Below are 18,666 nucleotides of genomic sequence, written 5' to 3'. Positions count from 1 at the left end.
GGTTTAAAACCGAACCGATATTTATCAGTTCGATTCGGTTCAGTTTTCTCTTATTAATCGGTTTGGTTCGGTTTTTAAAATTTTTAATTTTGGGTTTTCAGTTTTATCCGTTCGATTTGGTTCGAAACCGAACCGACCGTTTGCACACCCCTAGTGGCTAGGGTGGCTACTGACTAGTATCTTGATAATGAATTTCTTTAAGCATTTTGCTGAACATTGTCTCGAATTTCTTATTTAGTATCACTCTCCAAGTTCTAAAGACTATAAGGCATGATGGCTGACAGATTGACACTGGAAAATGCATGGGTGTCTTGCATCCCTTCAACTGTTGATGATACTTACAAATTCACTGCACTATTGAAAGAAGCTGCATTGGTTGTGCTGGGAGGAAGAATCCTCAACTTTCTCTGCAGAACCCCTTAACTGTTTCTACAGGTATATATAAATCTGTTGATTTAGCTTTTCATTGAGTGGAAATAGTCAGATTATTTCTTGGTAACAAATATCTCTTCTTTTCTTCTTCTTTTTACAGGTGTCAGCATTGGTGTGCATCCATCAGAAGTCCTGAGCTATTTCAATACTGGCAAAATACAAATAAGAAAGCAGGAAACTGATTATAGAAATCTGATGGTAAAAGAATCCAAAGTTCACCTCCCTCCTTATATACTTTCCACTTCATTTCTTATATGCCTGCACTTATGTTTTTACAGGCTGCAAGATGTGCTTCCATGAACTATTTGGAAATGCTTAGTACATGGTTTGTGATGTTATATTACCTTTTGCATTTAGAGCAAACGTTCAGTCTTGGGGGTCCAATTGGTTAAACTCTTCCCCATTGCTCATGTGAAAACTCAACCTTAAGAAATTGTGATCATTGAATGAGGAATATACACAGCCACCATAATATAGGCATTTCAGAGCTATTTTTAACTGATAGTGGTTAAAGTAAAGAAGATCACAAAATTAATGAAGTAATGGCATTGGAAGCGCCAAGGCCACGCCAAAATCCCGGAAGGGCTCCAGCTAGTGACCACTCTGCAATGCCTCGAATTGGAAGCTGTCAAACTTTGATATCTTTATCAGACTGAATGGCCAGCCTCACCGCATTGTTCAGATCCCTCTGATTAGAAGAATCTCCAGTGAGTGACATCATGCAAGACAATGGAGGCAGTGATGACTATGTATTTAGCAAATAGCTGAGCAGATATCTTACTTGTAATGATCTTTTTCAGGTTTGGAGCTTTGTAGATACTATATTCTTATTTAGCGTGCTTCCCCAAATTTGGCAGTGTGAAATGATTAGTTTAATTTAATGCGCTTCTTTGTGTCCAGGCATGGATGAAACAATTGTTTCATTTGGTGGAGCAACTACTTTAGGGATCATAATTATGAAATGAACCATGATGCTGCGAGGAGCTCAATCATTCACATTAACGTTTGCAATTTAATAGGGTCTGATCGGAATCAATTATCCGCAAATACCCTATCTGTTTTGTATTGTGTCTTACTGGTCTGCAGATTGTATTGTGTCTTACTGGTTTTGTCCAGAGAACTTCCCAGGAGGTCACCCAACACTCCAACTCTCCAGGCCAATCTACCAAAAGCTCAATGCTCAATGTATGATTTGGTTCATTACTGCCCTCCATTTGGTCAATGTCTTAAGTGAGGCACCGCCCTCCAGCCCTCCTTGCCGCAGGAGATATTCCAGATATAGAATGGAATAATACTTCTGTTTGTTTTGGAGTAAAAGCTCCCTTAGTGTTCTTACCCTCCACCCCATCCCATCAACTACCCAACCCAACCAAAAATGAAAAACATAAAGAGAAGTAAAGGAAATACGTTGCTTCTTATATATGTTTTCTTTTTACTAAAAGAGATCATAAAAACTTTTGTATGACTTGCACTCTGAACATTTTTATGCACAATAATATTTAAGAACATGCATTATAGACCTTAGTATTAATATATATTTAAGAATATGAAATACAAGTAAGTTTTGACTTTGGTTCCAGAATCATCTATAGACCTGTAATATCTAGAATTCGAGTCCCATGCAAAATAAAAAGAAAAATACAATTGCAATGATGGCTGAACAAATCCCATTTAGCATTGCAGAAAACTTAATAACAAAGTTGACATCAATTTCTTCTGAAGAAATTAGTTTGGTGTATGGCTTCAAAAATGATCTCAGGAGGCTTCAAACTACTCTCTCCACCATCAAAGCTATTCTTCTAGATGCTGAGGAGAAGCAAGAGCAGAGCAATGCAGTGGAGGATTGGATCAAGAGGCTTAAAGATGTTGTCTATGATGCAGATGACTTGCTGGATGACATAGCAACTGAAGGTTTGCGAAGAAGGGTTGAAGGTCAGGGAAGAATAGTAAGGAAGGTATGCGACTTCTTTTCTTCCTCAAATCAAATTGCTTTTCGTTTTAAGATGGCTCATAGAATTAAAGACATCAGAGAGAGGTTAGATGAAGCCGCGAAAGAAATATCTGGCTTTGGCTTTATAATTAGGAAGGAAGACGGAGTAGATATGCGAGTCGAGTATAGTTGGAGGGAGACAGACTTATTTGTACAGGAATCAGAAATCATAGGAAGAGATGGAAACAAGAAAAAAAAATCATAGAATCATTATTGTGTCTTAACAATGAAGAGAGTATTTCTGTAGTTGCAGTTGTTGGGTTTGGTGGCTTAGGAAAGACTACCCTTGCCCAATTGGTGTTCAATGATAACAATGTGGGAAAGTATTTTGATCCAAAGATGCGGGTATGTGTTTCTGAAGAGTTTGATGTGAAAAATGATAGTTAAAAATATTCTAAAAAGTGTAGTTAAACATGACGTGGGTGATTTGGGTTTGGACCAATTGCAAAGTGACCTACGGAAAAAAGATAGAAGGGACGAGATACTTACTAGTGTTAGATGATGTGTGGAATCAAAATACAGATAGGTGGAATAATTTGAGAAAATATTTGTCAACTGGTGCTAGAGTCAATAAGATTCTAGCAACTACTCGTAACATAGAAGTTGCATCAGTTATGGGTGTTGATCTCCTTCATGCTCTAGCAGGTCTAACAGAAGAGCAGTCTTGGATTCTGTTTAAGAAGTTAGCATGAGGGGCAGGAAGTGTCAAACCCAAAACTGATAGCAACTGGAAAAGAAATTGTAAAAAAGTGTAAAGGAGTTCCACTTGCATTAAAGACTTTAGGAAGCATGATGCGATCAAAAAATAGTGAGAGTGAATGGTTGTCTATCCTAGAAAATGATGTATGGAAATTGTTTGAGAGTAAAAGTGATATTGGTCTGGTGTTGAAATTGAGTTATGATCACTTACCATATCATTTAAAGCAATGTTTTACATATTGTGCAATGTTTCCTAAACTTTATGAGTTTGATAAGGAGACATTAATTCAAATATGAATGGCACAAAGGTTATATTTAATTTTGGAATCAAAGTGGAAATGAAAATTTAGAGGATATTGGTGATGACTAATTCAATGAATTATTAGTTAGGTCATTTTTTCAAAACCATAGGAATTATTATAAAATGCATGATCTTATCCGTGACCTTGCGCAGTCAATAGCAGGGAATAGTTGTTTTGTAGTGAATGATACTACTAAAGATATTCCTTATAGAGTCCAACATGTGTATTTTGGAATTAAGGGGAATTTTTTTTTTAATTGTGTACAGGAAGGAGCAATTTCGAAATTGAAGCTTCCCTATAAAGATTATAAATCCTCAGTATAGTTCTTTTTTCCAGATTTACAAAGGTATGAAATTTTAACTCTTGCAGGCAAAAAAATTTGAATTTTAACTTCATTGGCTGGCAGTCCCTTCAACTTCAATGCACAATTAATTTTTAACTATCCAAAGTATCATGGAATGTGGTGTAGTTCTAAAGACTATAAATCATATTGGCTGACAGATTTACACTGGAAGATGATGGGTGTCTTGGATGTCTTCAACTGCTGATGATACTTAAAAATTCACTGTGCTTTTGAAGTTGCATTGGTTGAGCTGGGAGGAAGAATACTTAACTCTCTCTGCAGAACCCTTAACTGTTTCTACAATCCATTGATTTAGCTTTTCATTGAGTGGAAATAGTCAGATCATTTCTTGATAATAAACATCTCTTAAGGTAGCGCACTTGACAGCTGTTCTTTTCTTGTTCTTTTCACAAGTATCCATCATTAGTGCGCATCCATCAGAAGTCCTTTACTATAACACTTCTGGTAACTTACCAATGAGAAAGCAGGAAACTGTTTATAGAAATCTGATGGTAAAAGAATCCAAACTTCATCTCTCTCTTTATTTACTTTCCACTTCATCTTCTTACATGCCAGAGCTTATGTTTTTACAGGCTGCAAGATGTGCTTCCATGAACTATTTGAAAATGTTTAGCTCATATTTCTGATGTTATATTACCTCATGTGAAATATGTTTCACATGTAATTATTTGTGAATAAATTGGGCAATAAAAAGCTTGTAGAATTAGATCTGTTTTCTTTGATATCACATAAAATGTGAATCTAGAATTTATTCTAGACATGCCTTGAGAACTGTATGTTGCAAATTCTATAATGTTTAAATTTTTTTGCCAATTGAGGAACTTCATCTTGCTAGTACAGGTTATTCTTGCCTACATCCGGTTCGTACTGGATCAAAATATAAAGAAATGGGTTCCATGCAAAATTAGTGATTCTTACATGCAATATATTACTTGATATGCCACTTGGTCTGTAAAGGCCAGGTCTTGGGATTGATGGCTTTACTAGCAGGAGTGCACATATAAACAGCTTGTTCAGATGCATGCAATGCCTTCATAATTGTCCTGAAACTGAAACAGGGTCTTTAGAAAGGTGAATTCTGATATTCTTTGAGCTTAAAGATTTACATGGTTAATCCTTTGCCTACTTTTATTACTATGCGTATGTTATTGTATGACGGACTCTCCCATGGACTTTCATGTGTATTGCTGCTGCTGTCAAGTGAATCTCCCAATTCACACCTTTTATGCCAGTAGTCACTCAATGTGAATAGTGAAAAGATGAATCATGACCCATTAACAAAAGGTATCCTTCTTAATTTATGAAAACAAATGTGTTGTAGTTAGCACTTATCAGCAGCCTTAAAAGCCTTGCTGCTCTTTGTTATAGTTACACATGCATAGCAGCAAGAAAATGGAGTCAGTGATGACTATATATTTAACAAAGAGCATGTAATAATGTTTTTCAGGTATATAGCTTAGTAGATACTACAACATTCTTATTTAATGCTTCCATAAATTCATTTAAGAGCTGAAAAATTCAATATTTCTTATTTATTTTTATAATTTACTTTTTAAAAACTTGCCCGTGAATGGTATTTTTACCTTTTCACCTACAATTAAAAACGCATCGTATAGTTAAAAAAAAAAAAAAAGGCATTGCCTTTTACGCCGCCGCGATAACGCGCATTGTTCCGCAAGTACATCCGTTCACATTAAAATATAGCTCCTCTGTCATCCGACGTGGTAAGACATTATTGGTTAAGACAACTACAGTCAAACCCAAAAGTACCACTACTGAGTTGTCCGACAACTCATAACAGTCCACGTACGAAACAGTAAAAGCTTTTTATTAATTTTTTATATCCAAAAAAACATTCTTTTTAGATTGGAATTTATATGATAAAAAAGAAGGATTTTTTTTTGGCAAGGAAATGATTGAGAGAATTGGAGGTGTTAAGTGTCATCTTCTTCTGCCTCCAAATTCCCTTAAATTTTCTTCTTCTTCTTCTTCTTCTTCTTCTTCTTCTTCTTTGTCTCACTGTCGGTGGACTCGTTTCTTTTGTCTCTCTGTAGCCTTTCTAACAGTCACGGCAATTGCTGTGTCGCTTTCCTTTCTTGTAAGCTAATTTCTCTATTATATCACTGTACATTAATTTACAGCTATACTACACCTATCTCTCTTTATATACATATACCACACACAAACAGAGAGAGAGAGAGAGGGGTAGGTGTTTAGCCTGCATTGCTTTGCTTATCTGGGTTGGAGTTTAATCGGATCACTTCTCTCTTTATCATCGATCTCTGATTCCACCGCTGTAAGTCTCTCTCTCTCTCTCACGTTCTATATTGTGAGATCTGATGGAAATTTTAGCAAAATACTGTTCTTTCTAAGCAGATTGAAGTGGGTTCTGGCGAGATCGAGGAATGTGTGTGGTTTTGTTTTAGATGCATCTCGTTTTTTTTATTTTTCCCTTTTCTTTTTAGTGTTGAATTGCTTTGTGTTTTGTTTGTAGCTCGGAAAGTTGAGGTGGGTTCGTTGGATTAGTAATGAATCGAACGAACTTACACTTTTCGTGCTGATTTAGAGTTTAAAGTTTCGATCTTTCTGAGTTTTTTGGTGTTGATTTTCGTGGTTTCGTGGTTTCTGTTTGGTAGCTGAGAAAGTTTTTGGAGAAACGAGAAGTAAATTGGACTTTGGTTCTTGCATTTGTAATGTTGTTGGTGTGTGTGTGTGTGTGTGTATTGTGTGAAGTGATTAGAGTTGGGTTTTATCTGCTGTCGTTTTGGCCAACTTGACTAGGTATCTATTTAGTTACTGAGAAATTGGAGGATGAGTAAGCTTAATTGACTAAATTCATTTTTTCTAAATTGCTTTTTCTCTTATTAGATTTTAAATGAACAAGAAGCCGCTTACCTTCACAATATCACTCCTTTTTCCTCTTGTATTGCCTCAGCTAATAAAGGATAAATGTTTAGGTCCATTTCTTCTCTTCCACATGAGATTATGATTATAGAAAATGCTTGTTGAAATAGATAATCTGAATCTTGCTTTGTTTTGCAGATTGCTTTCAAAGCGTAAAGGGGGAATCTTTTTTGTAACATTGTGTGTTTAAGTTTAAGCATGCATAAAAATTGTTGAGACTGAAGATTAAACCGTCATCTATCCATTGTTCACATCTGGCAAAGAAGAGCAGGTACCAATGGAATCTGAAGGTGAAACTGGGGTAAGTACCCAACGACTTGATTAAAAAATGGAGGGAAAATATACTGTATTACACATAATGCAGTAATTTGCTTTGTGTATCTTCTGTTTCCAAACTTGGAAATATATCATGCCAAAGAAACTAAGTAGTTCATTAAGTTGGTTGAGAGATAACTATTGCTTTCTCAGATAACTTTTATGGTGCAAAGTGTTGGATGAGAGGGAACTATTACTGTTCAGCAACTAACTTGGGCATTATGTTCATTAAATATTTGCATTTCAATTTTCTTATGTAATTTAATTCTATATCATATTTTATGATGTACTATAGTTTTTGTTGTATATTAGTCTGTTTTATATGTTTTTAGTTGATGAAATTTGAATTTCTGAAATGTGTGCCAATGAAATCCTTGGATGCTCAGGCAAAACCTATGAAGAATGTGGGTGGACAGGTTTGCCAGATCTGCAGTGATAATGTTGGCAAAACTGTGGATGGTGATCCATTTGTTGCTTGCGATGTTTGTGCATTTCCAGTGTGCAGGCCTTGCTATGAATACGAGAGGAAGGATGGGAGTCAGTCTTGCCCTCAATGCAAGACCAGATACAAGAGGCAGAAAGGTATGTTGAATATGATTATGTCAGTTGATATTTATCAGCTGTTACATATTACAAAGAGAGGATATTATTATTATTATTATTATTATTATGAGCTGTTTGCAACTTTTAATTTACTAGTTATGTGTAATATTCATCTGGTATGGCATTTATTCTTTTAGTATTTTTGCGTATTTGCAAAACTTTCCTTGCAGTAAATCGGAAAATGAATTTTATTATCTCTGATTGTTTGGATAACTTCCAGGTAGCCCTGCCATTCTTGCTGATAGAGACGAAGATGGTGATGCAGATAATGGCACCAGTGATTTCAATTACTCTTCAGAAACTCAAAACCACAAGCAGAAGATTGCAGAACGCATGTTGAGCTGGCAGATGGCTTACGGACAAGGCGAGGATGTTGAAGCTCCAAATTATGATAAAGAGGTTTCTCATAACCATATGCCTCTTCTCACCAATGGACATGAGGTAGCTCAATAAGCATCTGGTTTTTTGTTACTCTGGGTTAGCATGAAATGAAGTAAAACTAATCTTAGCTACTACAAAATTTTAGGTTTCTGGAGAGCTGTCTGCTGCATCACCCGAACATATTTCTATGGCATCTCCTGGAGTTGGTGTTGGGAAGCACATCCATCCTCTTCCTTACACAGCTGATGTCAATCAATCATGTAACTTTTTCTTTCTCATGGAATTTGTTATGTCTGTATCTTCTGGTGATATGTGATATTGATTCTAGGTTTTGTTTGCATACATTTTGCAGCTAACTTGAGGGTTGTGGATCCAGTGAGGGAGTTTGGTTCACCTGGATTGGGCAATGTAGCCTGGAAAGAGAGAGTTGATGGCTGGAAGATGAAACAGGAGAAGAATGTTGTTCCTATGAGTACTGGCCAAGCTCCTTCTGAAAGGGGTGTTGGAGATATTGATGCCAGCACTGACGTGCTTGTTGATGACTCTCTATTGTAAGTTCCTGCCTGATTAAGTTCTATAGATTCTTAACACTCTTAGTCTTCAGAAGTAATGAAATTTGAGATTATCAGGCTTTTCTTTGCCCTTTATTACAGGGTTTCATCATTTGAAGCCTTAAAATTCTTTAGATGTGTAGAATATATTCTGTTTTTTCAAACATCAGTCACTAACAATGACTCTGAACAATGTGTTAGGTGCTAAATGCACTCAACTATTAGTCTTTTTGGTTCCTCAGAAGTGCAAGTTTCATCTTTATTGTTTATTTCTTGATTCCAGTTCAGTGACGGCTACATCTAATGCTTATACCCCTTTGGTTTGCAGGAATGATGAAGCCCGGCAACCTCTTTCTAGGAAGGTTTCCATTCCATCATCTAGGATTAATCCATACAGGATGGTCATTGTTTTGCGGCTGATTATCCTCTGCATTTTCTTGCACTATCGAATAACAAATCCTGTGCCTAATGCATATGCTTTGTGGTTAATATCTGTAATATGTGAGATATGGTTTGCTATATCCTGGATTTTGGATCAGTTCCCTAAGTGGTTGCCTGTAAACCGTGAAACATATCTGGACAGACTTGCCTTAAGGTACTATACTCTCTCTATCTCTGTCTTTCTGTATATTGCTTGTGATCAAATACTATTCCGCATGTTTCGATTTGTTATCTGAGTTTGTGTGTTTTTTATGTCATAGTTAGATTGCTAAGTGCTTTTCCATATTAAAACAGATACGATCGTGAAGGAGAACCATCGCAATTAGCTGCTGTTGACATTTTTGTCAGTACTGTGGACCCATTAAAGGAGCCTCCTCTTGTGACAGCAAATACTGTTCTCTCTATTCTTGCAGTTGACTACCCAGTTGACAAGGTCTCCTGCTATGTCTCTGATGATGGTGCTGCAATGTTGACATTTGAAGCTTTGTCTGAGACTTCAGAGTTTGCAAGGAAATGGGTACCTTTTAGTAAGAAATATAACATTGAGCCAAGGGCTCCAGAATGGTACTTTGCACAAAAGATTGACTACTTGAAGGATAAAGTGCAAACATCATTTGTAAAAGATCGTAGGGCAATGAAGGTGAGAGTATGATACATGTGTGCTCGGCTGCACAGAATTTTTAACACAATTAAATTTGTCTTATCTTTCTCCTTCCTCTTCTCTTCCAGAGAGAATATGAAGAATTCAAAGTTCGTATTAATGGTCTTGTTGCTAAGGCAACAAAAGTTCCTGAAGAAGGATGGATTATGCAAGATGGTACCCCATGGCCAGGAAATAACACCAGAGATCATCCAGGAATGATTCAGGTAAAATCATTTTGCCATTGGCATATTTGTTTGTGATGAATATACTTGATTATTTTGTTAATTATGTAGTTTTAATTAGAAACTGATCAACAAAAAGGAAAATTTCACTTAAATGTTGTGCCAGTGCACAAGATGTTGTTGTTTTGTCTAACTCTGTCTTTGGTGTTTTTCCTCATTATATCATTTGCATTCCATTTTTTTTCTTCATATATGGATTGCAATGGGCTGAGGAAGCTGAATCCCTTTTTTCTTCCAGGCAGTAGTACTATTATGGTTCTAATTCTGTTGTCATTTATTTCAGGTTTTCTTGGGTCAAAATGGAGGTCTTGATGCTGAGGGTAATGAGCTGCCACGGCTAGTTTATGTTTCACGTGAAAAGCGTCCAGGCTTCCAACACCATAAGAAGGCTGGTGCTATGAATGCACTTGTGAGTAGTTAGCAATGAAAAATTGAAGATTATTTCTTTTCTTTATGGGCTTATCTCACATTTGCTGGCACATGCAACTCTTCTTGCAGGTCAGAGTATCAGCTGTCCTTACTAATGGACCTTTCCTGTTGAATCTTGATTGTGATCACTACATAAACAACAGCAAAGCTTTGAGAGAAGCTATGTGTTTCCTGATGGATCCCAACCTTGGGAAACAAGTATGTTATGTTCAGTTTCCCCAGAGATTTGATGGTATTGATAGGAACGATCGATATGCCAACCGTAATACTGTTTTCTTTGATGTAAGTTCTCTTATCCATTTTTGAAGTGATGCATTCTCTTCCTGTATAATGTCATCAATGATTCATTAGCATCTTTTTGTAATATGTCCTGTACAACTTGATAATTGGATGAAATGAATATTAAAAAATGCTGCATAGATTTACTTGCGTTGCTTACCATTAGTTATAATGTCTATTACTTTGTGAAATTCAGATAAACTTGAGAGGTTTAGATGGTATTCAAGGCCCTGTTTACGTGGGTACTGGATGTGTCTTCAATAGAACAGCCTTGTATGGTTATGAACCTCCTCTCAAGCCCAAGCATAAGAAACCTGGGTTACTATCTTCTCTTTGTGGTGGATCACGAAATAAGAGTTCAAAATCAAGCAAAAAGGGCTCTGACAAAAAGAAATCTGGAAAGCATGTGGATCCCACTGTGCCCATTTTCAGTCTGGAAGATATAGAAGAGGGTGTTGAAGGTATATATGTTTTTTTCTTTTTTTTGCATTGTTAAATGAATCAATTTTAATTTTATGCTCCTATTGTTTTACGGCTTGTAAGCAGTTTCAGTAATGGTACTTTTTAAGTTTTAACATCTAAAAGTTTATTAGTCAACCATGCCATAATTTTGTTCTTTAGCCCAGTTTGTTTATTCTTGTCACTTACAGCCTATTTGGAAACTATATTTTTGCAAGAATTCAATTCAATTAATTTCTTTTTTGTGAATTCTCATGTTTGGAAACCTAATAGTTGAAAGAATTCATTTCTTTTAAATTAGAAAAAGAACTCATTTTAAAAGAAACAAAAATCATGCCCAAAGTAATATGATTTTGTGAGAATTCATTTGAATTCTTTTCTTACAAATGATTTTTTCCAAAGGAAACCTTAAAGAAATAATACTCTTGTAAAATTTCTAGCATGACTTCAAGATAATGTCATTATTCTGCAATCTTGTTGGTTTTAGCATGATTGATGAAAGTCGCTTTGGGTTTTGAATTATTGAATCTCATTAGATGTTTATGAAGATATTCCAATGTTCAATGTAAATTCAGGTGCTGGATTTGATGACGAGAAGTCACTCCTAATGTCACAAATGAGCCTGGAAAAAAGGTTTGGCCAGTCTGCTGTTTTTGTTGCTTCCACGCTTATGGAGAATGGTGGTGTTCCTCAGTCTGCAACACCAGAGAATCTTCTCAAGGAGGCAATTCATGTTATCAGCTGTGGGTATGAGGATAAAACAGACTGGGGAAGTGAGGTATGTTGTTTTCATTATTCATATCCTTTTAACTTCCTTGTGGGTGCTCTTTTCTTCCTTTTTTTTCCCATTTGAAATTCCCACAGCATATTGAAGGCATCATTGGCACCTATGAAAATGAGGATCTTCCAATATCGTGCGAACAATATGAGAGGAATCCAGATTGCAATTTGATTAGTGACGATGTGGTTTTTTAACCACTTAAACCTTCTTTCACTTTATGTGCATGTGTGGGTAAATTATGTGTCCCTGATTAAGCAAACCTTACAACTGAAACAAGTACTAGTTGTTTGTCATGTCTCATCAAAAGTAGTTGCTTTTATGCATTTGAAAGGATCTTATAGGGTTAAATTCAGGCCGTAATTTTTTGCCGTACTCTAGTTCTCTTATGTCTCTGCCCTCTGGTGCTGGCTGGGTTGTTCATAACAATGGTAATGTTTATCTTTTTATCTACAGATTGGATGGATCTATGGTTCTGTTACAGAAGATATTCTTACTGGATTTAAGATGCATGCCCGTGGTTGGCGATCAATTTACTGCATACCCGAGCGTCCAGCCTTTAAAGGGTCTGCTCCTATTAATCTTTCAGATCGTCTGAACCAAGTGCTTCGATGGGCTTTAGGTTCTGTGGAAATTCTTCTCAGTCGGCATTGTCCAATTTGGTATGGTTATGGTGGTAGACTAAAATGGCTTGAAAGGTTTGCATATGTTAACACCACCATTTATCCGGTTACAGCCATTCCCCTTCTCATGTACTGCACGCTTCCAGCTGTGTGTCTACTTACTAACAAGTTCATTATGCCACAGGTTAGTTATAGAGAGAGTAGCTTAAAATTATATGATTTTCCGTGATAACTGCAGAAACTGTCAAAAGTTTTAAACTCTGAGATGTTTTTTATTAATCCTATCGTCTCTTAAGATGAAAATAGCTCTAAATGGAGCACCATTTAGAATATACTAAATTTCATTTTTCTGGGTTCATCCATTTGCAGATTAGTAATCTTGCAAGTATATGTTTCATCTCTCTCTTTCTTTCCATCTTTGCAACCGGTATCTTGGAGATGAGATGGAGTGGTGTTGGAATCGACGAATGGTGGAGAAATGAACAGTTTTGGGTTATTGGAGGAGTTTCATCCCATCTTTTTGCAGTTTTCCAAGGCCTGCTTAAAGTACTTGCAGGAATTGACACAAACTTCACTGTTACTTCCAAAGCATCAGACGAGGATGGAGATTTCACCGAACTTTACATGTTCAAATGGACAACTCTTCTAATCCCACCAACAACTCTCCTCATCATTAACTTAGTGGGTGTCGTTGCCGGTATATCCTACGCCATTAACAGTGGTTATCAGTCATGGGGTCCTCTCTTTGGCAAGCTTTTCTTTGCCTTCTGGGTGATCATCCATCTTTATCCATTCCTCAAAGGTCTTATGGGTCGCCAGAATCGAACACCGACCATTGTTGTGGTCTGGTCCATTCTCCTTGCTTCCATTTTCTCTTTGCTATGGGTGAGGATTGATCCTTTCACCACCAGAGTTACTGGACCAGATGTTGAGCAGTGTGGAATCAACTGTTAAAAACCGAAATCTGAAGGCTTCCAAATCCTCTCATTAAGGAGGTGAAGTTATGCAAATCTTGCATATTTTTTTGTGCTCTTATTGATCTTCCCATCATGTGAATCTATATCCTGTGCAGTTTATGGGTGACAAACGTAAAATTATTTGTTGGTTCAATGAGTGATCAACACTGTAATATAGTGGATATTTAGACTTAATGGACTTTCTCCAGTGGAACATTCCATTTATTCTATAACTTCATGTTCTCAAATGGTCTTGTTGTACATTGATCAAATTTTTGTAGCCTGTACTTAAATTCGTTGAGAAAATGAGTTTACAGAGATTGAATCATGATTGCCTACTCGTGTGTTCAGATTTTTGTATGGATTCAAAATCGAATTAAAATTTGCCAGTTCTAATCAAATGCATTCATTAATTAAAAATTATATTATGAGTTTAGATTCAACTCAAATGGTAAATCAAAATTAAAAATTTAACCGTTGAATTTGATTAAAATCAAAATTAAATTGAATCAAAATGAACAAAATCTTAAAAGACTAATTCTGATTCCTTTAAACTGAAATCATTGATTTAGATTTCAAATCGAACCAAAACTAACCCTTAATCAGGCCTATTTGTTATAAACAATTCACAAAATAAATAAATAAATAAACATATCATATGAAGATATAGATTAGTGCAATCTTTAATATGTGAAGAAAATCAATAGTTCCTTCTAAAAATGAAAATTAATAATTAAGGGAATTTTGAAAATTTAAAGATTTGAACATTCAACAAATGTAAATAATATTTATAGATTTAGTTTTAGTAATTATTGTGGGAGCAAGACTCTATATAGTGGACTGGGTTTTAAAATCAATAATCATGATGAAGAATGACTCAAGAGCCTTGTCTTTCTCCATTTCTTCAAAGATATTACAGAATTTCCACACTTTTACTCACGTCACAAGATCTTCTGAAATTCTCTGTTTGACAAGTGAGAAAATTTTTAAAATTTTCTCACACTAGAATTTCTCCAATTCCTTCCTTGGACTTTTTGTGCATGCATGGGATTTTTTTTTTTCTTTTCCTAAGTAAAGAAGAAGAAATTTTATTTTTTTTATTTTTTTTCTCTTTTAAATTTCATCTTGAGGTATTATAAAATTAATAATATTTTATTTAGTGAGCTGAAAACATTAAAAATTATAATTTTATAATGAATATATACAAATTTCTTTACTAAAAATATTAAAATATATATTATTTTTTTATGTAATGAAAATCTAACGAGCAGAGGTTTACACAACAAAATAAATATTTAAAAATATAATTTCCTAATAAATATATATATAAATTTATTTATTAAAAAGAGTATATTAATTATTTTATTCAATGAAAGCGTAATGATCAAGCAATCTCAATAGGATTAGTTCAATAATAAATACGAAAGTCATTTTTTTATCAATTAGGATTTAATTTTGTTAAGAAAATATAAATTTTACAGTGATTATTATACACAATTATTTAATTTTATAAATATTTTTTTAAAAATTATTAAATTTTAATTTTTTTATAAAATATGTTAAATTTTTATTTAATTTAATAAAAATTAATATCAACAAAAATTGAATATTTTTATTAATAAAATTATTTAATTAATAATTATTAATATATAATAAATGAAAAAATTGAAAAAATTTTGTAATGGGAGGGTAATTAGATGTGTCTTACGTAAATTTTTTTTAAAAAATTAATAAAATAAAATAATTTTATTTATAAAATAATTGAATAATTAATAAATTAATTTAAAAATTTTTAATTTTTAACCATTATAATTTTATAAAATTAAATTAATATTTTATAAATTTTATAAAAAAATAAAATTTAATAATTTTTATAAAAATACATATAAAATTAAATAATCATTTGTGAAATTTACTGACAAACTTGGATGATTCAACATCGAATGTTGCAATTTCACACAAATCGAACGGTGGAGAACGTCCCATTGGTCAGATTCAGATCCACTGCTATCCCATGATGTGGGGCCCCTCTACTTGATAAAAAGTCTTATTCTAAAGGGAATTGTCCTGAAGCGCATCTGCCGAAATGCAATGGCAAAATATTTAATTTCGCCCATGTGGTTATTAAAAAATTTTAATTTAATTAATTATAATTTTTTATTTAAATTAATTAAAAATTTTAAATTTAATTTAATTTAAAAATTAAAATTTATGAATTAAATTTATGAATTTTTTATTTAAATAAAAATTTTAAAATGTTATTTTTTAACTAAATTTATTAATTTAAATTTAAAAATCAATAAGGTTAATTCTTAATTTTTTTAATTTTAAAATAAATTGAGTTTCAATTTAAATTTCTGAATAAATTTAATAAAAAATTAATTATAAACTAAATTAAATTTTCTTAATAAATACAAAATAAAATTGAGATTCAAGCTAAAATAATGCCATTCCCTATATACCATTGATTTTTCATCTTGCTTTAGGGTTTTTTTTTTTTTTAATTTGAATTATGTTTCTCTAGCTAGAGGGACACAAGCTGTTCAAAAGAGGAATCATCTTCTTTTAGCCAAAAAATAAATTGATGGGTGATTTGATCTCTCTACTGTGACTACACATTCAATTTATGCATGTAAGGATATGGACAGATTTTGTCAATATGAATATTTTGCTTATTGGTCTCATATTTAATCCCAATTAAAATCAAATAAAAAAAATAACTTATAATACTCTATTATTGCAATATTAAGAAAAAAAAAAAAAAAACCCCACATGGGGTTGGTTCCCAAAGTGGGAACTAATGGAGAAGACTAATGAAACTTTCATGGAACAATAGGTTGCCAAATAGTGCAAGGTAATGGGGAAAAAATTGAAGGTGAGAAAGTGGGCATAGGTCCACAATGGATTGGTTTCCCACTAGAGGGAGCTAAATGAAGAGTCCAAAAGAGTGTGTCACTATCATGAGAAAGAAGATGAGAAATGGCAATATTGTTTTGTTTGATTGATTGATTGATAGGCAACACTAGAGAATTGCTTTTCAAAATGGGACCAAAAGCCAAATGGGTTTTTGTTAGCTAATCTCTGTCAAGTTTGCTTCTATCCAAGGATGTTGAAATGGAGTCTTCACGAGAGAAAACCATAGCTAGCAGCTAAAGCTATGAAGGTGGGTCTCCATTTTATATCCACTTTTGTTAGTATGCATATGTAAGTGAATATGGGGAGATGTTTCTTTCAATCTTTTCATGTCTATTTATTATTCTTGAAAATGAAAGCCTTTATCGTCCAAATTATAATAATAATAATAATAATTATTCTTTAGATCTCTTTTAATTTTTTTTTTTAATTTTTAAATAGTCAACAATGAGAATTCTCTATTATCTAAGAAAATAAAATTATTAATGTATTAATTACTTGTAATAATTATACCTTGAAGTAATTAGCAGACTCTAGTTATAATATTTGTCTGAAATGCTTGCTCAATTGGCCTATTAGCTCAGTTGGTTAGAGCGTCGTGCTAATAACGCGAAGGTCGCAGGTTCGAGACCTGCATGGGCCATTTTATTTTTCTTTTCCTAAAAATACTGAATTTATTTAAAAATAGAACAAGGCAATCTCTAGTTTAATAGAAATTCAATAACAAAATTCAAATTTATATTAATTTTAATGTATTTTAAACATAATGATTTTTAAAAATATATGTATATTTAAATCACAATCCAAAATAGCTCTAATTCTTTACATATCAAAGGTCATTTTCCCATTGCCATCTTTCATGAAAAAGTTATAGCTACCAAAACAGACAATTTTTGTTGCAGAGAAACATTTAATTGCATTGATTTTATTATTAATTATATCTAACAAGTGGGTCATAAACATGAAGAAAAATTAAATAAAAATAAATACCTTGATTATTTTTAATTTATGACAATGTCACTATTATCTACCATGTGTGGGACATGAACAATCCAGAAATTAAAAAAATCTATATATAAATCAGAATTATTTGTAGATGACAAATTCATTGAAGAAACCCACTTATTCCAATTTAGATTATGTAACAAAAATAAATTCATAAATATTTAATATATTATCTTGTGACCCATTGGATAGCATGCTTGTTATTTTATTTATTATATAATAATGCTCCAAACCCCATTTTCTATATTAAAAAAAGAAAAAAAAAACAATGCTGTGTAGTCTGAATCATTAGTTACACAACAATTAATAGATTCCTAATAGTATTAAAATATTATATTATCATGGCTCATGGGATAATTAATTAATTTATCTTTCTATGATTACACATGCCTTTTAGCAACTAATATCAATCATTAATTGCCAAATTCTAATTACAATTGGTTAATATTTTATATCAATTCATTATTATTATTATTATTATTATTATTATTATTATTATTAAAACTTAAAAAATAAAAAAACAAAAATTATATGATATTATGTAATTTAGAGTGGACCTGGCTATGGGCTGATTTAGGATTGGAACTGATTAAATATATGTCTGACTTGAATTGTAAATAAATTGGAATCATTTGATTTGATTTCGATCCAGCCAAATTTATTTTTTTTTTAAACATAAAAAAAATTGACCATGAAATTTAAATAGAACCAAATCGAATTAAAATCTTAATCAAAATTGAACCTATGAACTGTGAATTGTAGGGGTGTTCATTATTTGGTTATAATTGAATAACTAAATTGAATTGAAAAAATTTGATTATTTTAGTGAGAATAAATTTCGTTTAATTTGATTAGTAATAATAAAAAAATTTTATTTTCAATAACCTTTGATTTGATAAAAATAACTAAATTTCAATTAATTGATATATTAATTATATTTTTATTAATATTATATTATTTATAATTATTATTTTTATAATTTAATAATAATATTTAACTTATAATTATTATCTTATTAATAATAAATCGTATTTATTATTTTTTATAAATAAAAAATAATATAAATATATTTTTATTAATATTTTATTAAATAATTAATAATATAAAATATATTTTTGATTTTTCTCAGTTAGTTCGGTTATAATCGATAACCGACCGAATATTTTCGGTTTTGATTAATTTCGATTTGATTTGGTTAATATTTTTAGAGTCAATTAACAATTCAGTTAATTAAAAATTCAGTTCGATTAATCGAATATTCACTTCTAAATTGGCTAGAATATAGTCTTATGATATATTTATTGTTTATTTGAAACACACGACACATTGGATTTGTGCGTTTCAACTCGAATTTGGA

The 18,666-nt window shown here is 32.6% G+C and overlaps 1 protein-coding gene and 1 non-coding gene across 3 annotated transcripts; both read left to right on the top strand.

The window, feature by feature from the left end:
- The first annotated feature begins 5,690 nt into the window (after positions 1 to 5,690).
- LOC110656796 (cellulose synthase A catalytic subunit 3 [UDP-forming]) lies at positions 5,691 to 13,719 on the top strand. 2 transcript variants are annotated; one of them, XM_021813760.2, is made up of 16 exons: positions 5,766 to 6,083; positions 6,656 to 6,744; positions 6,830 to 6,992; positions 7,393 to 7,588; positions 7,830 to 8,050; positions 8,136 to 8,250; positions 8,343 to 8,541; positions 8,870 to 9,136; positions 9,277 to 9,622; positions 9,712 to 9,849; positions 10,151 to 10,276; positions 10,366 to 10,578; positions 10,772 to 11,036; positions 11,610 to 11,812; positions 12,269 to 12,619; positions 12,805 to 13,719. In XM_021813760.2, the coding sequence occupies exons 3-16, from the start codon at positions 6,969 to 6,971 to the stop codon at positions 13,387 to 13,389; spliced, it is 3,249 nt and encodes a 1,082-aa protein (XP_021669452.2). In that variant the 5' UTR covers positions 5,766 to 6,083; positions 6,656 to 6,744; positions 6,830 to 6,968; the 3' UTR covers positions 13,390 to 13,719. The 2 variants fall into 2 exon arrangements, with proteins under 2 accessions (XP_057989525.1, XP_021669452.2); XM_058133542.1 differs by lacking the exon at positions 6,656 to 6,744 and having other exon boundaries at positions 5,691 to 6,083.
- Positions 13,720 to 16,873: 3,154 nt separating this feature from the next.
- Positions 16,874 to 16,947, top strand: TRNAI-AAU (transfer RNA isoleucine (anticodon AAU)). Its single transcript has one exon. It is a non-coding gene; the product is annotated as a tRNA-Ile (tRNA).
- The last annotated feature ends 1,719 nt before the right edge of the window (positions 16,948 to 18,666 follow it).

Source organism: Hevea brasiliensis, chromosome 14 (genome assembly GCF_030052815.1).
Source record: "Hevea brasiliensis isolate MT/VB/25A 57/8 chromosome 14, ASM3005281v1, whole genome shotgun sequence".
NCBI classification, from domain to species: Eukaryota; Viridiplantae; Streptophyta; class Magnoliopsida; order Malpighiales; family Euphorbiaceae; genus Hevea; species Hevea brasiliensis.
The sequence above is the reverse complement of the archived record's forward strand: the minus strand, read 5'-3'. Positions and strand labels throughout refer to the sequence as shown.